This window comes from Dipteris shenzhenensis, chromosome 32, assembly GCF_047967505.1.
Source record: "Dipteris shenzhenensis isolate YYH24624 ecotype China chromosome 32, Dip_SZ_1.0, whole genome shotgun sequence".
Lineage (NCBI taxonomy): Eukaryota > Viridiplantae > Streptophyta > Polypodiopsida > Gleicheniales > Dipteridaceae > Dipteris > Dipteris shenzhenensis.
Genome location: NC_141627.1, coordinates 25,057,937 through 25,079,673, shown reverse-complemented (window position 1 = coordinate 25,079,673; position 21,737 = coordinate 25,057,937). Strand labels below are relative to the sequence as shown.

Here is a 21,737-nt window from a genome sequence, read left to right as displayed (position 1 = left end):
GAAAGGAGGAGATTGAGGAGACAAGGAGAAAGAGAAGGAAGAGAAATACAGAAAAAAAAAGTGAGTTTTCTTTCTTTCTTGAAATCTCGTTTTTTGTTTCAATCCTTTCAAAACAAGCATGAAAACTAGTTTACAGGGTTAGCAATACAAGAAGAAACACTCATAAAACTAAAGCTAACAAACAAACAACCTACATTGTTGAAACAAACTCACCTCTTGAAGAACTTCCTTTCAAGAAACCAAAGAGGGAAAAGGGTAGAGAGGGAGTACAAGAGGTAGGAGAAGGGTGAGGAGTGGAAAATAGAGTGGGATGTTGCTTGAAATAGGTGGGAGGTCGTCGAAAATAGGTGGGAGGAGATATTGGCTTGCTTACTTGAGAGATTAGGGAATAGGATGAAGAAAATGCCACGCGATTAGAGTTTCGGATTTTAACCCACAGCGTCGCTAGATAGCGATGCTTATTCGTCGCTATATAGCGATGAAATAGAGGAAAAGGTCGCTATATAGCGATGCTTACAGTCACTTTTTTGTTGTAGCATCAAAAGAAGCTCAAACATGCTATTTTATAACTGTTAATATCTCTTCTTCATGCTTATGTTGTGATTTTATAAGTGTAGATAGAAGGGACGAGTGGAAGCTCGTCTAATGATGCGCCAACGCCCGGGAGCACAAAGTGGCTTATGGAGAGGTTATACTATCATTGCACTCATTGCAAGTGAGAAGTGCGACATCAACGTCGTATTATCATGCACCACTTGCGGATGTATGGGGAGGAGCCGGAACCAGTACCCCCCGTTGGTGTTGCACATGTTGATGGACCATCGGTAAGTCAAAGCTATTTAAGTTTGCAATCTTATTGTATACCAGGAAATAGAAGATCTTATATTTACACAAAATCTTAAAACAGGACGAGGAGGGTGACGAGGGTACACATATATCTTCTCACTTTCAGCAAGACTATAGTCTCCCGGATGACGACGAGGGTATGGTCGACATGATGGATTCCATTTTTAGGGGCACTACATCCCACGTACACGTGATGTCAGAGTCTGAGGTCAAAATGCGAGAGTTGCAATCAACACAATTGTACGAGGGTGCTAGGATGTCTAAACTACGTGCTTCTGTCTCAATCTTGAATCTACAAGTACAGTATGGGTGGTCAGATACAAGTGTCTCGGCCTTAATGAGGTTAGCCCTTGCATTAATTTGACTCATTATTTGGATATTGTTTGTTTTGAGAATCAACATTTGGATAGTGTCTTTGTCATAGGTTGCTCCAGAAGATGTTGCCTGCACCAAATACTATGCCCGCATCAAGAGATGAAGCGAAAAAGATGCTAACAACAGTGGGTATGGATTATGATACCATCCATGCTTGCTGTAATGATTGTATTCTCTTTCGTCATGAGCATGGAGATTTAGCTAGTTGTCCAAAGTGTGGGGAGCAATGATATAGAGATGACTTGCAAGGTGAGCGGATACTGGTAAAGGTCTTGAGACACTTTCCCATCATTGCAAGAATACAACACATGTTCTGATGCAAATCCATAGCGGAGTTGATGACATGGCATGCATCTCATCGGTCCACTGATCACACATTGAGGATTCCCACAGATTGTGCAACTTGGAAGCACATAGATAATCAGTGGCCAGACTTTGCGAGGGAGCCAAGCAACTTACATCTTGGGCTAGTCATGGACGGCGTGAATCCTTTCGGGTTACGCTTGACATTTTGGTCGACATGGCCCATAGTTGTGGTGAATTACAATATCCCACCATGGCTAACAATAAAAAAGGGACACCTTACGCTTGCACTACTTGTGCCAGGAAAGTACAAGGCAAAAAACATTGACGTGTACATGGCACCTTTGATAGAGGAGTTACAAATATTATGGAGAGGAATGCAGGTCTTTGATATTTCCAGAGCTCCTAGACATACCAATGATATTTTGGTCAGGGGTATCTTGATGTGGACCATGCATGACTACCCAGGATATGGAGAGTGCGCAGGTACGTGGTTGTGTCTTTATGTGTACAATGAGGGATTATGCTTTACTAAAACATTCATGCACGCGTGCAAGACTTGTTACAAGTGGGTACCATGCTTGTCCTGTTTGTGGATCGGCTCTGAAATTGCTTACATGCTACTCCAAACATATGAGGAAAAATGTTTATGAAGGTCATGCTCGAAACCTTCCGCTCGACCATCTCGCACGTGGAGGTCAGCTTGATCCACCACCATCATATTTGAAGGCAAGTGACTGGATTCAAGCTTGGAGGGTGAATGGAGAGGAACCTCCTCCTGGTATGAAGAGGCTATCGATCTTTCACGAGCTTCCTTATTGGGGTCAGTTACAAATCAATCATCTCTTGGATCCCATGCATATCTTCAAGAATGTGGGGGCTACTCTTTGGGCACACTTGGTTGGTTCCAAGGACTCGAGAGGAGTGCGAGAAGACTTGCGTGCTATGAATAGGATGTCTCGTTTGTGGCCCCAAGTGCATGCTTCGGAAAAAGTTGTCCTTCCAAAAGCAACGTGGATCCTCTCTACGAGGGAGGAGGCAGCGGTCAAGGTAGACATTGCCTCTTTTCAAACACCAATAGGATACATGCATTGCTTGAAAGGAGCATTTTAAAAGGACAATAAGCTTAGTGGCCTCAAGTCCCATGATTGGCACAAGGTCTTACAGGTATTCTAAGTAGAATTAGTGTACCGATAATCGTGATGCGTTAGCGTAATTATTATTATGTTATATTGTTGACATGACTTCATTGTTGCTTTGATAGTTCATCCTCCCAATTACAATAAAAGGGTGCTTACAAGAAGATGTTAGAAATGCTATATTCAAGATCTGTGGTATTGTGAGGTATGCTTACTATCAAATCGCATTATGTATTCTCTTCATGGACATGTGAAATAGGTGGATATCTTAAATATCTTACATATGCATGGACATGTGAAATAGGTGGATATCTCAAAAAGAGATCTCTATATCGAGCATCAAGAAGGCTAGGGTGGAATCCATCGAAGCCGTATGCTTGCTTGAGAAGCACTTTCCCTCGAGCATTATGACAACTCAAGTCCACTTGCTTGTGCACATAGTTGATGAGGTGGCTATAGCAGGTACTGTTCATAGTCGATGGATGTTTTTTCTCGAGCGGTTTATGAAAACTTTAAAGGGGTTTGTAAGACAAAGAGTAAGACCGGAAGCAAGCATGGCAGAGGGATGGCTTGTGTAAGAGTCATTAGTATATATCACAGAGTTTCTTGCATCCATGGATCCTGATATGCTGCAAGCTTGGCACAACAAGGATGATGATTGCATCGTTGGCGAGGTTCCCCAAGGAAAAGGGATTGAAAGAAAGATGAGCGAAGAGCAAATGGAGAATTCAATAAGTTTTGTATCCTCAATAGCCCTGAGATGCAGAAGTGGATTGAGAGATATGAAGTAGCCAAAGCAGAAAGAATAAATGCAAGGACGAGATTCAGAGTAATGTACAGGTGATCACAACCATATCCATGGGATCTGGCTCTTCTCCCTACTCACATGTCACTTGATTGGCTACAACTGGCTCTACGTAAAGCCGAACATGATGGAGAGACAATAAACGAGTGTGAGCGAGAGTTATCATTTGGATGTATGGTGCATGTAAGTTTCTTACCTCTTGACGTAATTAAGTAATTATTTGTGGCAATATATGCTATAAAATAGATGCATCTTCATTGTTTTAATGATGCTCTTTTACAGTACAAAAACTATAGTGCATTATGGTCATATGGACGACATTTTCACATGGAACGCATCGATTCAAAGAGAGTCATGTATGATTGTGGAGTCATGGCTAACTTTACACAAGATAGCCGAGCAAGTGCTTCAGATACCAATCTTCTCTCCTCACAGTTGGATTATTGTGGTACCATATGCGACATCTATGAAATTGATTTCAGACGATTTACTATTTTCATTCTTGATATAAAATGGTGTAGAACTACTTACAACGGTCCCCATGCAATAGTGAGAAAAGATAGTAGCAGTCTCTTTGCAATAGACTCCACCAAACATTGGACCGATGAAAGTGATACTTTTGTTCTTCCTGAGCACTGTGAGCAGGTGCATACTAATGATTTAATTAGTCGAAGCTTTCATTTTTAAAGTCTATTGATACATGTACTTGAGCATAATTTCATATATATAATTGACGACATTTGACACCCATCTTCAATATAGGTGGTTTTTCATCTGGATCGTTCTGATCCAAGATGGTGGTACGTGATCCAAGTTGCACCACGAAGTAAGCAAATTTTTGAAGATCGAGATGTGGATATGGAGATGCCACTACCAATGCCGGATCCAATTGATGAATCTAGCGAAGAAATGTAGATAACCATTTGAGCCAAGAGGAAGATGCGCATAATGACATCGCACGGGAGGAGGATGGAGATCACTATATTGAGGAAGAAGACAACAATCATCAAGAATCACCACACTTAAGCTTTATTGAAGAAGATGATCAAATACTTTTAGGTGAACGTACGATGCTAGAGTACGATGATGATATAGGAGATCAACTCAGTATAGAGTTGGAGATAGACTTGTTTGGCGCCTTAGACTTGGCTCAAGATGAAACAATTGATGTAAGTGCTCTTATTTGATTTTTCACATCTCAAACTTAGACATGAATATATGAGCTTTAAAGGCTTGATGTACATGGTCTCATTTTTTATTCTCTATGAGCTCAAACATGTATGAAAATTTAAAAAAATTTGTCATTGGAAAAAACTAACTTTTAAGGCCTATAAAAAAAAAAACCTCTCTATAAAGACATCGCTATAAATTTGTATATCAGTGTCGCTATATAGCGACACTTAAAAGTCGCTATATAGCAACTTTTGTAAAAGTCGCTATATAGCGACTTTTAGCAACAGTCGCTATATAGCGACGATTTAGGAAACCCGCTTTTCATACCGACGATTAACGCTAAGCGGGCGCTAAACGTCGATACGTAAACGTCGCAATAGGATCCGTATGTAGTAGTGTCACTTTTTAAATTGTTTTATTGTTTAAGTTCCTATCTAATTTTCAATTTATAAGGTTCAGTCATAGGGTCAAAGCTCGAGCGTCCCATCACCGGAGGCGAGTGATCACCAAGGCCAGGGATCAGATGCACGTGATGAGGGTCAGGGAGAAGGTGCAGCTCACGAGGACCAAGGAATAGGCCATCAAGACGAGGACGATTCGAATGAGTAGTAGTAGTAGCAGTTTGCATATACTTTGCCATGTATGTCATTTTGTATATCCGCTCGTTTGAGCGATTTTGGATTCGTGTGTAGTAGTGTCACTTTTTAAATTGTTTTATTGTTTAAGTTCCTATCTAATTTTCAATTTATATGGTTCAGTCATAGGGTCAAAGCTCGAGTGTCCCATCACCGGAGGCGAGCGATCACCAAGGCCAGGGATCAGATGCACGTGATGAGGGTCAGGGAGAAGGTGCAGCTCACGAGGACCAAGGAATAGGCCATCAAGACGAGGACGATTCGAATGAGTAGTAGTAGTAGCAGTTTGCATATACTTTGCCATGTATGTCATTTTGTATATCCGCTCGTTTGAGCGATTTTGTATCATCCTTTTAGAAAGGGTAATTTTGTAACAAACAATGTTGTATATGTTTGACATGTATATGCTTTTGTTGCTCGATCATTTCATTTGATCGATTTTGTATTACCCTTTTCGCAAGGAAAATTTTGTAATAAAAAACTTTTTTTTGTAAAAAAAAAAGAAAAAACATTAGTGGAGCAAAACAGGGCTTGCTATGGCCCTGTTTAGCCCCACTAATGCTTTTTTTTAAGTTTTGTTAATCGTCGCTATATAGCGACGTTTACCAATGTCGCTATATAGTGACGATTATCAGTGTTGCTATATAGTGACAATATTTATCAGTGTCGCTATATAGCGACGCTTTATAGTGACCAGTCTTTTCTGACGCTTTTAACGACTTTAATAACGACGTTTGCGCCCGTTAAAAAAGAAAATTTTAATGTAAAAGAAATTCATCTCAATAGTATGAGTGCAAAAAAGGAAAGAGGGTTGGAAACCCTCACCCAAACGAGTTTGTATCTATTCCTTTTCTGACAACCAATCTAGTGTACACGTAGTCATTTAAGGTGTGTTCTCTAGCTATTCCCTTTAGACAAGGAATAGGACCAAGGTACCCATTCCAAAAGATCCATGAAGCTCTTAGAAGATGTAGCTGATGTTACCATAATATGCCTAAATAGAAAGATAGAGGTAGAGTCTAAATAAGAAGGTAGAGGGAGAATCTCTTGCATTGTTGGAAGTGGGTGAGACTCAAAGTGATCATCACTAATGGCCACCATATCCTTGTAGTTTGGTTTGGAATAAATATTGGGCATGGCCAATCATTAATGATATATAGTGGGCTCCACACAATTGGGTCAGTACATGGGAATTGGTGGTTTGTTCAGCTTTACTATATAACATGTGGGTTTAAGGCTTGAGTTTGAATGTTCAAAATATTAAACTTTTTTGAACTCAGGTAGACTCATTGATGTATGACTACCTCTTCATGGGAAGGAATGAGGGTGTTAATTGCATGGGTCAGCAGAGTCCCAGTGGTTACCAAAGGCACCACTTGTGGAGTTCTCTTAAACCAAACATATAGTTGCAGGATGGCTAGCCAGTGTTAGGAGTTCAAGGGATGCATTCTACCATGTTTTTCCAACAAGCATTGTACAAGGGGAGGGGTAATTTTGAAATAGTTTCCCAAGGGACAATGCATAGAACAAAATGAATAAATCCATGAAGAAGGCTAGCAAAGGATCATGAACTTAGCTAGACAATCATAACAAACAAATCTCAAATTTTTCTCACTCTACGTTAAATCTCAGAATAACAAAATATTACTTACTATGCCATGTCACAATGGCACGTCAACTCCCATATCATACGGGCTGAAAATAACCTTGGGTTTTTAAACCATAGTTGAAACCTCATCAAAATTAATTATAAAGGTTAGGTTAAACCTACCTATGGTCCTATGCTACATCACCCAAGTATATGCTATTGGAATACTCTTTATAGAAATTCACGTGTCCTTAAATGCAAAAGACCCCTCAAAAAGCCCTTAATTTTGAGTGAAACTCATCCATTTTATTTCTAAGCTAGACCCAGTTAAGTCCAAAGTTCACACATTAAGAGCCCATGTTTTGTAGGAGAATTTATCATATCTTACTCTATTTTGTACCTGATTATGTTGCCCAAATCAAGTACTATTTTCATGCACTTTTGGACATGTAAAGTCATCTTAAAGGGACCAAAATTTATCAAAATTAGATGCATCTTCACTAATGACTTCAAAGTTTCTAGTATGGTTTTCAATATTTTTTGGTAGTTTTGGCTAATTATTGCTCAAAGGGCACTACTTAATGAACAAATTGGAATACTTGAAAAATGATACCATCCATAAGAGAGTTTCAACATTAGGGCAAAACAAGATCATGGAATCATCATTAACAAGTACCATCAGGGCATTTTCATTAGTTTGATTCAAAGAATGTAGTTGCATAGGATATCAACTCCAACAGCTTACAGTATTCAGTTGAACATTTAATTGGCATATCAATCATTTTGATGATCAACTAGCAAATCAAATAAAGTTAGGGCAAAACAAGATCATGGAATCATCATTAACAAGTACCATCAGGTCATTTTCATCAGTTTGATTCAAAGAATGTAGTTGCAATAGGATATCAACTCCAACAACTTACAGTATTCAGTTGAACATTTAATTGGCATATCAATTATTTTGATGATCAACTAGTAAATCAAATAAAGTCGTATCATCTTTTTCATCAATGGAACATTTAATAAATGACCATGAACATTTAACACAAGCTTTAATAGTCATGCTCATTTTAAAGGGATCAAGGGTAAATTTTACACACTTGAGGTAGACAATTCCAAGATTTTACCAATCATTGATTCTTCAAGTCAATATAACTCTATGTATAGCATATCTCAATTAATGCAAGATTAAGGAAGTAGCAAACATATGCAATGCAAAGTCCTTTTCGATGAATCATTTCAGTCATCAACAATATTTTGGTAGCACTCAAGGGACTTCATCGATAATCAATGTCTAAAAAAAGAATGTTGGCTCTAAGCAAGCATTTCGTTTGATAGAACAAAGTTTTTCAATGGTCCTTGCAATATGCAGTTACAAAATTAAGAGGGGGAGATAGCTTCAACATGAAGACTTTCATCATCAATAGGGATGGCCCTTATGTTAGCCATTGAATCCATATTCATCAACGGGTGATTCTCAAAATGTTGGTTTTCTAGTAAGGTCTTTTGATTAAGAAATCCTTTGGTTATTACCTACTCTATAAGAAATCTTTTAAAATATGCAAAATTTGAACCCATGTGACATTCCCATTTCAAGTGTGATTGTGTTTCAAAATGTATATAGTCACATGATATTAGTGTAGAAAGTCAAATTAGAAACTCGCATGAATTAGAATGTCACATTGTGCTACAAAAGTTGTTGGAATATAAGAAGGAAGTAACATATATATGTTACATCTTCATATGTTGATATGCATGCAGTTGCTTTCCTTTAATTCCACAACATAGGGAGGATAGGTCTATATCAATGTGCCAACAATGATGGTTGTTGATAAATAGGATGGATTACTTGTGCATAGTATTTGAATAAATTAGGAATTCAACCAATGGTTGAATAATACATAAAATAAGCCCCTTAACATGTTGTTTTGAGTACTATTAAGGGGGCATTGTAAACATAATTTGTGACATAGAGTGCTTTGAGAGAAGGGAACGGATTAGTGGGTTCACTTTCTCTTTCAACTTAATGAGAAAGAAGAAGATAAAACAATATGCCACAGTAGTCATACCCAAAATTATGAGAAGATCCACCCATTTTGAGTAGCTCATGGTCACTTGATAAGTATCTCTCAAAATTGTCTCGCCAAAAATCTAAGGGTTCCCTAGTATATTGTTCTCAAAACTCAAACCAATAAAGTCATTTTTGTAGAATCCCTGATAATCCACATGCAAAACCCAATATTAGAAGCCTCAAACCTAATTCATTGTTTATAGTCTAGGTTTGTGCTCTGTGCATGCCTATGTTAGGGGCTTTAGGAGATGATGAACCACATATATGTCTAGCTTGTAGGCTCGGTGTTACAACACAACTTTATCAAGCTATGCATGTGTGTGTGCACGTGCACACACGCACACATACACACATGTGCATGCATGTGTGCACATGCTTGTGCATATCATATCTCAAACAAACGGATAAATGTTACGTGTTTTGCATATGCATCATGGCGGAGAGACAAACTTGAATGCCAGCTCCTGTGATAATTCCAAGGAGAAAATCTGGTACAATGCTCGCAACCGTCATCATCAAGCTCTCCACGAGTATCATGCAGGCGAAAAGCGTGAGAATGAAGTATGAGAAGTGTACAAATCGGTGGTGGAGATCTGCAAGGAAGTAGGCAATGGCCCCTGGCAATGCAGATATCAAAAGCAGGAAAGGAATAGACGACAGAGTATTGGCAAAGACAAAAGATGCCACTCCATAATGCCCATTGAGCCTCTCTCGATCGAACACCTACATTGAGAAAAGCCAAGATTTGGTTTCACTTCCAAATTTGAAATACAAATCCTCGTTCAGATACATTAATTATTTCGTGTAGGTATTTTCAATTTATACCCTCATGTCTTCCACAAACGCTGGAAAGCCTCCTATCGCCATGAAGGTTAGAAAGGCAGCTACGAACATTAGCATCGCACCTCTTGCCAGTTACGCAATGTGCATCCATAATATGAGCGTATAGTACTCGTGTTGCACGAACTTATATTGTCATTGCAGTTTTTTCTCGATAACGGACTGTCATTCAATTTTTGCTGCACAAACATCTTACCTGTAGTGCACTGTATCCATCTCCAACCTTATAGTAGATGGTCCGAACGCACAGGCAAAGCGCCACATAGATCCCCAGTCGAAGCCAATAATAACCCAAGTCCCTATACATGTTTTTGAAGGACCTCCGGGTGAGAACATGAACCTGTGTGAGGAAGTTGGCGTGGTCCGAAAACGATTCCATTGCTGCACCTTGCTACACATGCCAATTAGAACAAAAGTTTACATCTCCGAACCATCCTCGAGGAAAAGAATCACTTGAGCAAGTCCTTCAGCCCATCAATCCATACCTTATTCGATATTTTGTTGACGTGCCTCGATACTGTCATGGCCGTTTCGGAAGTTTTATAAGCATCCACAAGAAGGTCTATCACTTGTGCTGTCGTCATTTCACGCAATGGAGCACCGCCTTCAATATCTTCGACATGCTGCAGAGGTAGCCATATTGGAGCCAGATTTTAGTATGAAAATAGGAGCCCGAGGTGTACAAATCCAAAAATATTCAGGATGATTTCTTACTCTTTCAAAGTCTGAGTTTGGTTCTCAAGTAATGATCGGAGGGGTTCCGCATGGGCGGACAAGGGAAGCCATTGCCATGGAAGAACTGCAGCAAGAACATCAACTAGATAAGAAAAAGACTAAGATTAACAACTATTCTGAGCCACTTGAAACCTATCCGCGAATGGCATACATACCTCCCGCGCTCCGGAAGCTTCTCCGAAATAGACCGTCCTTCCATTTACAAGTCAGTGAAGAGCTCAAAAACATCACTACTGGGCTGATGAATGGATGCGATTACTGTCTTTCCATCCATTGCAAGGTTCTTCAATCTGTTCACTACGTGAAATGCGGCAGCGCTGCAGCACGACACAAAAGAAGTATAACCGCATATGAATTCGAGGTGACAAAGTTGCACGTATGCGAATGGCTGCGAGCAAAATCAATTTAGGACACTGCTGGTATATCTATAGTGAGGAATTTCACCTATCCAAGCCACTCGTAGGCTCGTCAAGGAAGATAAGGCGTGGGCTTGTAAGTACCTCGATCGCGATGCTGACTCGTCGTTTCTCACCCCCACTCAGTCCTCTAGCACGCCAACCACCAATTCGCGTATTCATCGAGTCTTGTAGTCCCATTTCCCTTATGCTACTTTCAGCTCTTTCTTTCTTCTCTTCAATTGGCATTTCGTTCGGCAGCTGCAGTTGCGCTGAGTAGAATACAGCTTCCTTTACGGTCAGGGTAGCCATTAGCACGTCATCCTGTGTGACATATGCCTGTGGATGCAAATTGATAAGACATATATCTCAATACAATCAATACGGTAGAATAGAGCAAAAGAGAATCGAAAGTAGTGCTTCCTACCAACGTCTTACTGCAGTTATTTGACCGATCTACTTACCGCGTTGCCATAAGAGAGGGATTGTCTTCTTCCATTTACTAGAATCTCTCCTGTCTGGTTTGTGTTGCTGGCCAAGCGTCCTACATAGCAAATACCACAAAAGTAAATATTGTATGCAACTGAAGTAAGAATTCTCGAAAAGAGAATTACGTGCATGGAAATATGTGTCGAATCGAAGGTCTAGATCTCCGGAGCATGCCTGCAAGAGTGTCAAGCAGGGTCGATTTACCGGAGCCTGAAGCACCCATGATGGCCATCACACGACCTTGCTCAGCATATCCAGTTAGACCTTGAAGAAGAGCCCGTGTTCCGCCCTTGGGATTGGAGACGGTTACCCAGAGATCTTTCCATGTAAGCCATACTGTAGAGTTATCATAATCAGATACTTTTCCGTGATACGCTTGAGGCGAGTGGAATGCCCCTATAGTCTTTGAGGTTGTAAAGTTCTGCTTAACGCTCGGCAAAATAGTCCTCTCGGGTTGATCCAACGCATCTGGATTCGTCATTTGCATGGCATACGATCCTTGATAATTTTCATATACATCGCTATTTCTAATCGCTCGCGGTGGATCGATAGCATTAGAAGAGCTCTCATTAAACCGGCCCGCAGCAGCTTGTGGCAGCTTCCACTTTGGATTTTCTATGTTCGATCCCAGCTGAAGTTCATGAGTGGATCCAAAGTTGCTGAACTCATCGTCGGAATTCCAAAATCGAGAGTGAATTGCGGGCGCGATTGCTCCTCGTTGCCCGTAATCTCGTAAGAGGTAGACTGATCATCGTCTGCGGTATCACCAGATTTCAGAGGGCTAGGGCTCCAGTGGGGTGCCTCGCAAGGGGATGCTGAAGTGGGACGGGCAAAGAAGGGCAGGAGATCAAGACAGAATGAAGGTGTTGCTCGTGCAAAGGTGACTCTAAGTCTATAGCTTAGAGATATCTCTCGCTCTGGCTCTGGCTCTCTCTCGCTCGCTCGCTAAGCTGTAGACTGTCTAGAACTTAGTGAGTCTCCCTCTCTCTCTCTCCTCTCCTCCCTAACCTGCATGAACGACCAGTGCTCAACTCTCACTTCTCACTCGCATTTGTTATCTGGTGTGTTTTCTCGACCGCTCGGTTTTTTGTGGCTTCGCTAAAGAATGCAAAGAATGTGGCTGCCAATGCCAATATTTGGAGCGATGAAGGAACCCATACAGTTTCAGGTGCAGCGTTGGATTTGAAGTTTGAGACCATTGTCAAAAGACCAAGTCGGATATTCGTATAAACGAAATCAAAACTTTGGGCTTGAAAATTTCTACGGCACTTTAATGTTTTCGACAAAATGGACGAAACGGTTTTCTTGGGTAAGTCGGGACTCCGGTGGTAACGCAAAGTCAAGGGCCTCAAGTCTACGGAAAGCGATTCATATTTGGACGTTTTCTCTATAAATTGTCGTGACGTCCAAGGTCTTGTTTTAGAATCGAGTGGACCGTCGATCCTTGTGACTTGGAATCTCACATCAAGGACTTTTATTGTATTTGGAATTCTACTGTCGTCGACGTTTTCAAAGTTACGAAAGTCAAGACAAAGAAATAATGTCCTGCCTTTTGCCACTCTCATTCCTTAAACCTTTCCTTCTCACAAATGACTTTTAGAAACCCCTCGCATCGACTTAGTCTCTATGATGTACGGCTGGAAATTTTCATAGACGAGGCCCACATGCTTTGTCATCTTTATGGTTGACCTAAATATGGGTTGTGATTCTAAACATTGAAGCCCCTCTTGCTAGTGCTTAGAGGCCATTCTTCCTTTGGCAAAAATGCCGATCTTAGCATTAGCGTCAAAGGTTCTCAAAGTTCCCACGACTCATCGCGACATTTATGGTGCCAAATTATCATGGCAATGCATTGCCGCGAGGGAGACAGAAAAAAAGAGCTCTCCACCCGAGCATTTCAATGCCTCTACTCTTGTAGCCAATAGTGTTGTCTCTTCGTAGGTTTTTGGGCTGACACGAGCAAGCATGCTAGACACGTAGAAAGTGGGAACACTCGCTCATAAATGCTTACCTATGCTACAACAATGCTTCTTCAGCGTTGAAGAGCAATACGTGGGAATGAGCTCTTAGTCTTCTGTGCTCCAATATTCTCCTTAATAAAAGATTGATTCCAAAGAGACTTTTAAACACCAATGATGATAGCCTAATCTTTATATTGTGAAAGGTAGAGGAAATCTAGGAAAATTGTTCAATCAATCAAGAGCACTTGGTCCTCCAAGATATCTAATCATTAGTTTTCTCAATATCCAATGGAGTATAATATCTTTAATGATATAGAGTGCGCTTTCATGTTATACTTTTCTAATGTTAGGGTACCTTGACATGTTAAGTGGACATACTTTTTTAAATTAAATCTAGGATATACCACTACCACAAGTCAAGTTCGTGCTCATCTCCATAACATTCCTTAAGAAAACTTGTGTCACAAAATACACCTCTACATGACGAGTACATGACATAACATATCATGGTCTTGCATTATTAAAAGTGCCAACAAAAGGCACCATCTTTTATTATTGGGATCTACCCTTCCAATTGAAGGCCTCATCTTTACTACATCTAAAGAGCTACCCAAACTTTAACATAGATTTTTAGTCATCCTTGCAACTATAGAGCATTCTCAACAACTATCTTGAATACCTTCATTGTTCACCCAAATATAAAATATGAGAGATTTGAAAGCCTATCAATGAAACATGTTGAATCATGACTTCTATTACATTTGAGAGGCTACCTTTTATTAACATATGATAGCTTTGAGAGGCTATTGATTATAACCATATTGAATCATGAATTCTACTATATTTGGGGCATTTTAAAATACTCCCTTTTCATCTCCATGAACATGAATTGTATAATAGTTCCATCAACCTATTAACAAACATGCTAAATATGATGACATCAATACTTTAAGTCTTACAAGCAAATCATTACGTATTATTTATCAAAGCACCATGTAAACTAAAATTGACGAGAATGAGAAGAAAGGTGGTGAAGCTTGAAAGTTTCTAAGTTTAAAGTTGAATGATATGAGTAAAGTCATCAGGCACTATTTTCTTGCTTATAATTTGGGCTCCATCCTTATTATTTCAAGTCTTATAAGCAAATCATTACATATTCTTTATCAAAGCACCATGTCACCTAAAATTGACCAGAATGAGAAAATCTCAAAAGTTAAGGTGGTGAAGCTTGAAAGTTTCTAAGGTTAAAGTAGAATGATATGGGTAAAGTCATCGGGCACTACTTTCTTGCTTATAATGTTGACTCCTCTTCATAAGGATGATCATTTCCACTATAAACAATAGATGGAATGCAACATCAACTTTAGGATAATTATTTGAGGTTTTCACCAAAATGTGATTTTGTCAACAATGATTTGTTTGGATAGAATGAGTATTTTCCAATGTGCACTTCTTACTTCAATCAATGACATGATGGACCTCGGGGGATTATTAAAAATACGTAATACAACATTCAAATAGAATACGCATACATAAGGGGTTTACTTAATCACTTTAGAGAAGAATTCAAGCTTTCTAGCATTAAAGTTTTAGAAAAGATGGTGTAACTAGGGGCTTTTGGTAACCCTTTCAATACATTTATCCCCTAAACAAACTTCTAGATGCGTTTTGGGAAGAATGAAACATTTTAAATAAAGAAATCTCTTGCTATCCAATTTATTTTATTGTAGAGCTTCTTAAGGACATTGAACCGCATAGAACTCTCTATAGGTTGAAAGAAAAGGGTCTACCCTAATTATATATCCTATCTTTTAGGATGTGAGGACTATCATTTCCAATCCTTCACTCCCATTTCATGATAGAGGGGCTATAAAGACTTGGTTATTGAGGTGGATGATTCACTTAAGTGGAATGCATAAATAACTTACAAATACAACTAATACAAGAAATCTTCATATAGGCAATCTTGTTATGGCGGATAGTTGGATAAGCTCTTAAGAGGGTACCTCTTAGACGTGCATATGAGAGTGCCCATCATTACATTATTTGAGCTCTCAAATTGACCCAAGATCAACACTATAATATATGCATATTTTATGCTAATTCTGTATGTTCAAAAGAAATTGGTCAAAATTAAAAAAAAGGTTAGTAAATTTGAGATGAATTTTGACTCAGAACAAACATCAAAAGATTGGTTCTGAAAACCCTTCAACAACATGGATATAAGCAATAAAATAGATTTGCAATTGGTGCACACCAACTCTAGGGGTACAGATCATTTGGAAGACTTAGCATGATATATAACTCATATATCACTACTTATCCAGATTCATCCCTTGCCATCTAATCAAGTGAAGCTTGAAATGATTTCGCTATGCAATCCATGCTAGAACTTGGTCTTCATGCTCCAGATCATTAGTACCCAAGTTGTTTGCATTCTAGAAATGCAAATACAGATCTCCCAAATCATTGTCATCTAAGAGACACTTCAAATGAGCTCAAACTTTTCCTTGTTCTCAAAACCACATGGAGCATGTGTATCAAAATTATTAGCTTCCATGTTATCTATTCCCTTGTATTCCATCACTTGCCCTAAATCTACACCTCCAAACACATCGCATGTCCTAAGTGCAACTTGAATCATACACTATCACTTGTTAAGGACGTGATCATGTTGAAAAACAACATGTTCATTGGTGATAAAAGTAGATTTGTATAGTGCATCCGTACATAGCAACCCATATCGTGCAAGGGGGGCCTTGGTTGGCTTGATAACATTCTAAACTCTTAATTATGAGACATAGATTGTCAATGTTGTACTTCAAATTTTTAAATTTCCTTTCTTTCTTTCATAGAATGATGTTGGTAGACCCTTTCTGCAAGGAGTGCACTATAGATTCCTCCAATCACTTCTAGCATGAGTTAAACTAATTATGTCAATTTGCCGTCATCTCTTCGATGAAGAACCTTGAGTATTTAAAAACTGATAAACCTAATGAACCTCTTATAACACAATTGATGTAAAGCCTTTTCAACTTGTCACACCTTGACCTAGCATGTTTCCCCATTTTAGAGGCACCCTACCTAGCCTCTCATTGTCCCAAATTGATTTCATTCCAAGTTTACGTTCCACAAGGTGCACTAGTTTCTTTTTCTCTTTCAACATGTATAAATTGCTTGGGATCTCTAGCTTCTTTCACATATCTACTTCCTTTACTCTCCATGGTACAACAAGACTCTTGAAGGCTTTGTAACTTGTGCTTGATACTTTAGTCTTTCTATAAGGTCCTTTTTTTCCTCAAGACTTTGAATGTGCCCTTGCATGTGATTACTATTGGAGCTTTCCATTTGTGTAAAAATACTATCATTGGAGGCCAGATGTGTATTGTTCATTCCCATCCAATCCAAACCTAACCAAATTATTCATGTTGTTAGAGGGCTAGTCCTAAAGATATTGCCTCCCATTCACCCAAGGGCCAATATGGTTCTTGTCTTTAACATGAAGATAATATCAATATTTATTCTCATAAATACACCTTTTTTTAATGAAAGCTCATCATTGTGATGTTAGGTATCCAATTACATATGCATAAGTTTAAGCTTTAAAACTATCTTATTTGAGATGTCTTGTAGAGATCAATATATATAGTAAGTAGAAATAGTTAAGAACCTTAGGAGCTCCTTGCTTGTGGCAAGCTTTCACTGCAAGTTCCTTGTGTATAATTCTTACATCGTTTGACTAAATGCCATGAAACAATGACTTCATTGAAATAAGTCACCTTTCCTTGAAAGCAGGGCACTTCTCTTAAGCATACATTGTACCTTATAGCATCTTCGAAATAGCAATAGAGAAGCATTAGAAGAGCAATAGAGAAGCAATGAAGAGGACCTCTTGTAGAAAGTCCAAATGTCTAAAGGTGAGAAGCAAACATGTTGTGGAGAAATTAAATAGCAAAAAATCATTGTAAGATATGCCAATCCATCCTATGGGTAGCTAGGGTAAAGGGGCCAATCTTGTGCACCCCTATGGCTTTCATAGTGTAAGGTATTGTGCCTATGGATTTCTTTTATATTTTTCAAAATGTAAGGCCATCGTATGAATGCCCATAGAGAGAGAATATAAATTTTTCAAAAAAATTTTAACTTAGTGGAAAACCTAAGTACTCAATAGTAAAGGCATTGGTAGGTAATACTCTGCCACATGTAGACTAACCTCGTCTAGACTAACTTAACTTTTCATAAGAGCTTGACACATAAGGATATTTACCCTTTTTCCTGCCTCTTTATTGGGTCTTTCCATGAAAAAAAAAGGGGATGCTTACATTTGCAAGGCACCGGCCTCTTTACTGCGAAGACATTTAATAACAGGAAAATGTTGTAAAAATTCATCCATTGGGAGATGACAGGGCAAGTCCCGTCCTGACTCCTAAGAATTTGCGAGCAAACATGCTAAGAAGCAAACATGTTCTGTAGAAATTTAATGACCTGAAACTGTTTTCAAAATAGTCAATTCACCAACTCGCAAGAAGTCGTCGTTCATGCCAGTAAATAGAAGGGTACGTATACGCGGTTCCTCAGTATAACTATTGGAATACCATCAACCAGGGCTTATAAGTAAGCCTAAGTCCTGCTGAGTTCTTAAAAGTATGATCTGCTCTTCTGGCCTTGTTGAACATCCAATCCATCTATATACCTTCAAACTTATATCCTTCCTCACCTTTTGCACCTTCATTCATAGCAGTATAGGAGTTGTAGAATTCGATCATTCATACCTCTGCGTCAGCCTTTCAGCTGCTTCATCCAAACCATCCATATATAGGAGTTGTAGAATTCGATCATTCCTACCTCTGCATCAGCCTTTCAGCTGCTTCATCCGACCTGACTTTTGATCTCAAACTTTCATCTTACACTTCTGACCTTAAACTTCCGATCTCAGCTCCTCCGACCTTTGAATCACCCACGTTGTCAATCATGGCGGCTCTTACACCGTCAGTGGAATCACATAACAAATTGATAGATGGGTATCAGGACAAGCTAGACCTGATTCCTGGCGGATTAAGGGAGGCTCTCAAGGTACAAAGAGGTTATACAAATATGCTTATGGAGTCGACAAAGGACTGTGTTGATAGTCAGGCCGCAGGTTCTGAGGTTGATCATGCGGCGTTAATATCCATACTATCTACGACTCAGTCTAGCAAGAGTGCTGCTGCCAAGTGTGCGTGGCTCCGTTCCCAGATAATTGGGAACGATCTCACATTTGGGACACCTTTCGGGAACCGCTTGCTCACATATGCCGACCATACGGCTTCTGGCCGGTCTCTAGCTCATATTGAAATGTCCATTTTCCAACATGTGTTGCCATTCTACGGTAACAACACAAACATTTTCTTTCGCTGTAATCTGAAAGAGTTTCAAAGTCTTTTAGCTTCCAATCCGCCTCCAAATTTTCAAAATATTTGTATACAGAAAGATAAATTTTATTGCAACACACTCTACGCCAGTGTCGTCGCATATATGGTTCCCTACTTCTATATTTTAGCATAAATTGCCTCATTCACTGACACAGAATCTTGCAATGGATTGGATTTCAGGCAATACGCACACGGATGACAGTTTTGTAGGAGCGACAAGCACTGCTATGGTGCACCAAGCTGCAAAGTACATCAAGCAGTGCCTGGGTGGAGGATGTGATGACGTGCTGTTGTTTTGTGGATCTGGTTGCACCGCCGCTTTAAAGCGACTGCAAGAAGTGATGGGCTTGTCGGTCCCTTCCACCATGCGTTCCCGGGTTCTTCAGACCATGCCAAGGGAAGAGAGATGGGTTGTTTTCTCTGGTCCCTACGAGCATCACTCTAACCTTCTGTCGTGGAGACAGAGTTTAGCTGAGGTGCGATTTGCTAACTCAGGACAAAGCCATCAAACGATTTTTTGCTTTCCATCAAAATTTGATTACCTTGATTGATTTCTTCTCAGGTGGTCGAAATCCCCATAAATTCCGAAGGGCTAATCGACAACGTGGCATTACGAAGAGCATTGGACGCCCCCCAATACACCAATCGTCCAAAATTGGGAACCTTTTCTGCGTGTAGTAACGTGACTGGGATGATAACAGATACCAGAGCCATTGCCAGACTCCTCCATGAGTATGGAGCGTTTGCCTGTTTTGATTTTGCGGCAAGGTACCGTCAAGCTAAACACCTGATCATGCACGGAATTGTTAGTGTCGACAATTGACCTTAACTGCATCTACAAAAATTCTAAATTCTTCATTTTAAAAACTGAATATTACTTTTCGCTTCTTTCATGCTACAGTGGCCCTCACATACAAATAGATATGCGTTCCGGAGATCTGGATGGCTATGACGCCGTGGTAGTTAGTCCACACAAATTCATGGGAGGCCCGGGCACTCCAGGAATTTTGTTAATTAGCGAAGGCCTCTATCTCTTGAAGAACAGACCTCCTTCTACGTGCGGTGGTGGCACAGTGTGCTTTGTAAACGGTTTCAGTGAGAAGGTGCAATTTCCTGCAAACCTGCTTATTTCTTGCTGCATATATTTTGGTCTCAAGGTAGACTACGTAGAAATGCTCTCACGGATTGTTATCGTAGAAGTCTCCGAGTAAGCGTGTGATATTATGGCAGGATACGCTGTATGTCGACAATATCGAGGAACGAGAAGATGCAGGAACTCCACCTATTGTTCAAAAAATCAGGTGTGCCCTAGCCTTTTGGGTTAAGGAATTTATTGGCCACAGCGTCATAGAACAGAGAGAATCATATTTTACAGACATTGCAATGAAGAGGCTCCTACAAAATCCCAACATTTGCATTCTGGGCAACACAAAGGTAAAGCGAGAGCCTATTCTTTCGTTCCTGATTTACACACAGGAGTTGGTGGTCGAACAGCCTACTCCTGGGCAAAGCTCGAGAATGTCGGCATCATCCTTCGGCAGAGATAGTTCGCCGCCATATTCTATGCAGCAGAGTCATGTTTGGAGAGAGAGAGCTACGCGCAGGGGCAAGCCACTCCACGGCCGTTTTGTCGTCAAATTATTGAATGACCTATTTGGGATTCAAGCGCGGGGCGGCTGTGCATGTGCTGGCCCTTATGGCCACATACTTCTTGAAGTTGATAATAAACAATCACTGGCTTTCAGAACTGCTATAAAGAAAGTAAGGTCATGAGTTGAGGCTCGTCTTCAGATCGTTGATGTTTTGCATTGCGTTCTTTATCTACATCCAATTTACAGAGTGATGCTTGTCGCAGGGAAACAATGGGCTGAAGCCGGGCTGGTCAAGGCTGAGCTTCTCCTACTACATGTCTGACGAAGAGTTCGATTACATTCTATCGTCGATTGAATTTGTCGCAATGTATGGGCAGAGATTCCTACCTCTTTACGACTTCAACTGGAGGACCGGAGATTGGACCTTCAGGAAGTCGTTGGCTAATCACGTCGGGTTGCCTTCGTCCTTTGTTTTCTCCAGAAAGTTGATTCCCAACAGCATCATTAATGGTGATATAATTGATAAAAGTAAAGCTTTGACTACTGATTCGCTGCAACAAGACAAATACTTAAGCTATTTGGACACTGCACGGGCCATCTCCAAGTCATTAAAGAGATATCCGGAAGAAAGACCGATACCTGAAGACATAGATCGTGATCTGCTGATATTCAGGGTTTAACAACAAACTTTAGAAACAAAACGTTGGGCGTTCATCAAGTCGGTGAACTTCTGAAGATAATATCGATTTTATCTTTCAGCAGAATGTTTTGAGCTGGGTCATGACTTATGTTGAGAAGGATGTCTCTTATTCGTCAGTGGATCGCTGATGAATGATCTGTGTAATAAAACGTTCTTGTGATTCGAAGTGCAACTTTTTGCCCACCCAATGGCTTGTTCTTACTAAGGCTGTTTTCGAGAGCAGTCTACATTTCCAACCATCCAAAGTCAATAAATTATCGTCTCGGTAATCGTGTTGATTTTCTAAATGGGTGTTCGATTATGTTGGATAATTCTGTGACTGTTCAAGTGTAGCATTGGTTGCTACGCAGTCTTCCATTTTCTATGCTTTTCTTTTATGATCATTTTCTATTCTGTGGCGGCTCGTGCTGTGGGAGATATGATGTACTGCTATTGTTTATTGGTGCGTGCTGTTGTTGTGTCCTCTAATATAGGAGCATTGAGTGGTGTAACAGTGTGATAGGGAAGATGGAGATGCTGCATTGGTTTAATGGTTTATAATTCACAATTTGTGAATGAAGTCAGGCGGCTCGTGTTGTGGGAGATATGATGTGCTGCTATTGTTTATTGGTGTGTGCTGCTGTTATGTCGTCTAATTTAGGAGCATTGAATGGTGTGTGTGCTAGGAAGATGGAGATAA

At 39.9% G+C, this 21,737-nt stretch overlaps 1 protein-coding gene and 1 pseudogene across 1 annotated transcript; one reads left to right on the top strand and one right to left on the bottom strand.

Moving 5' to 3' along the window:
• Positions 1–8,802: 8,802 nt before the first annotated feature.
• On the bottom strand, positions 8,803–18,168 carry LOC147880506 (ABC transporter G family member 1-like; annotated as a pseudogene).
• Positions 18,169–18,625: 457 nt separating this feature from the next.
• On the top strand, positions 18,626–21,038 carry LOC147880505 (uncharacterized). Its single transcript, XM_087371344.1, has 6 exons — positions 18,626–18,723; positions 18,947–19,242; positions 19,329–19,534; positions 19,668–19,869; positions 19,997–20,527; positions 20,622–21,038. The coding sequence occupies exons 1-6, from the start codon at positions 18,690–18,692 to the stop codon at positions 21,036–21,038; spliced, it is 1,686 nt and encodes a 561-aa protein (XP_087227470.1). The 5' UTR covers positions 18,626–18,689.
• The last annotated feature ends 699 nt before the right edge of the window (positions 21,039–21,737 follow it).

Bases quoted from the DNA above. Each gene is read 5' to 3' on its own strand.
- LOC147880505 (XM_087371344.1), top strand. From the start codon at position 18,690: ATGTCCATTTTCCAACATGTGTTGCCATTCTACG. The intron at 19,535-19,667 runs GTACCGTCAAGC...TTCATGCTACAG, and splicing joins TGTTTTGATTTTGCGGCAAG to TGGCCCTCACATACAAATAG. The intron at 19,870-19,996 runs GTGCAATTTCCT...ATATTATGGCAG, and splicing joins TAAACGGTTTCAGTGAGAAG to GATACGCTGTATGTCGACAA.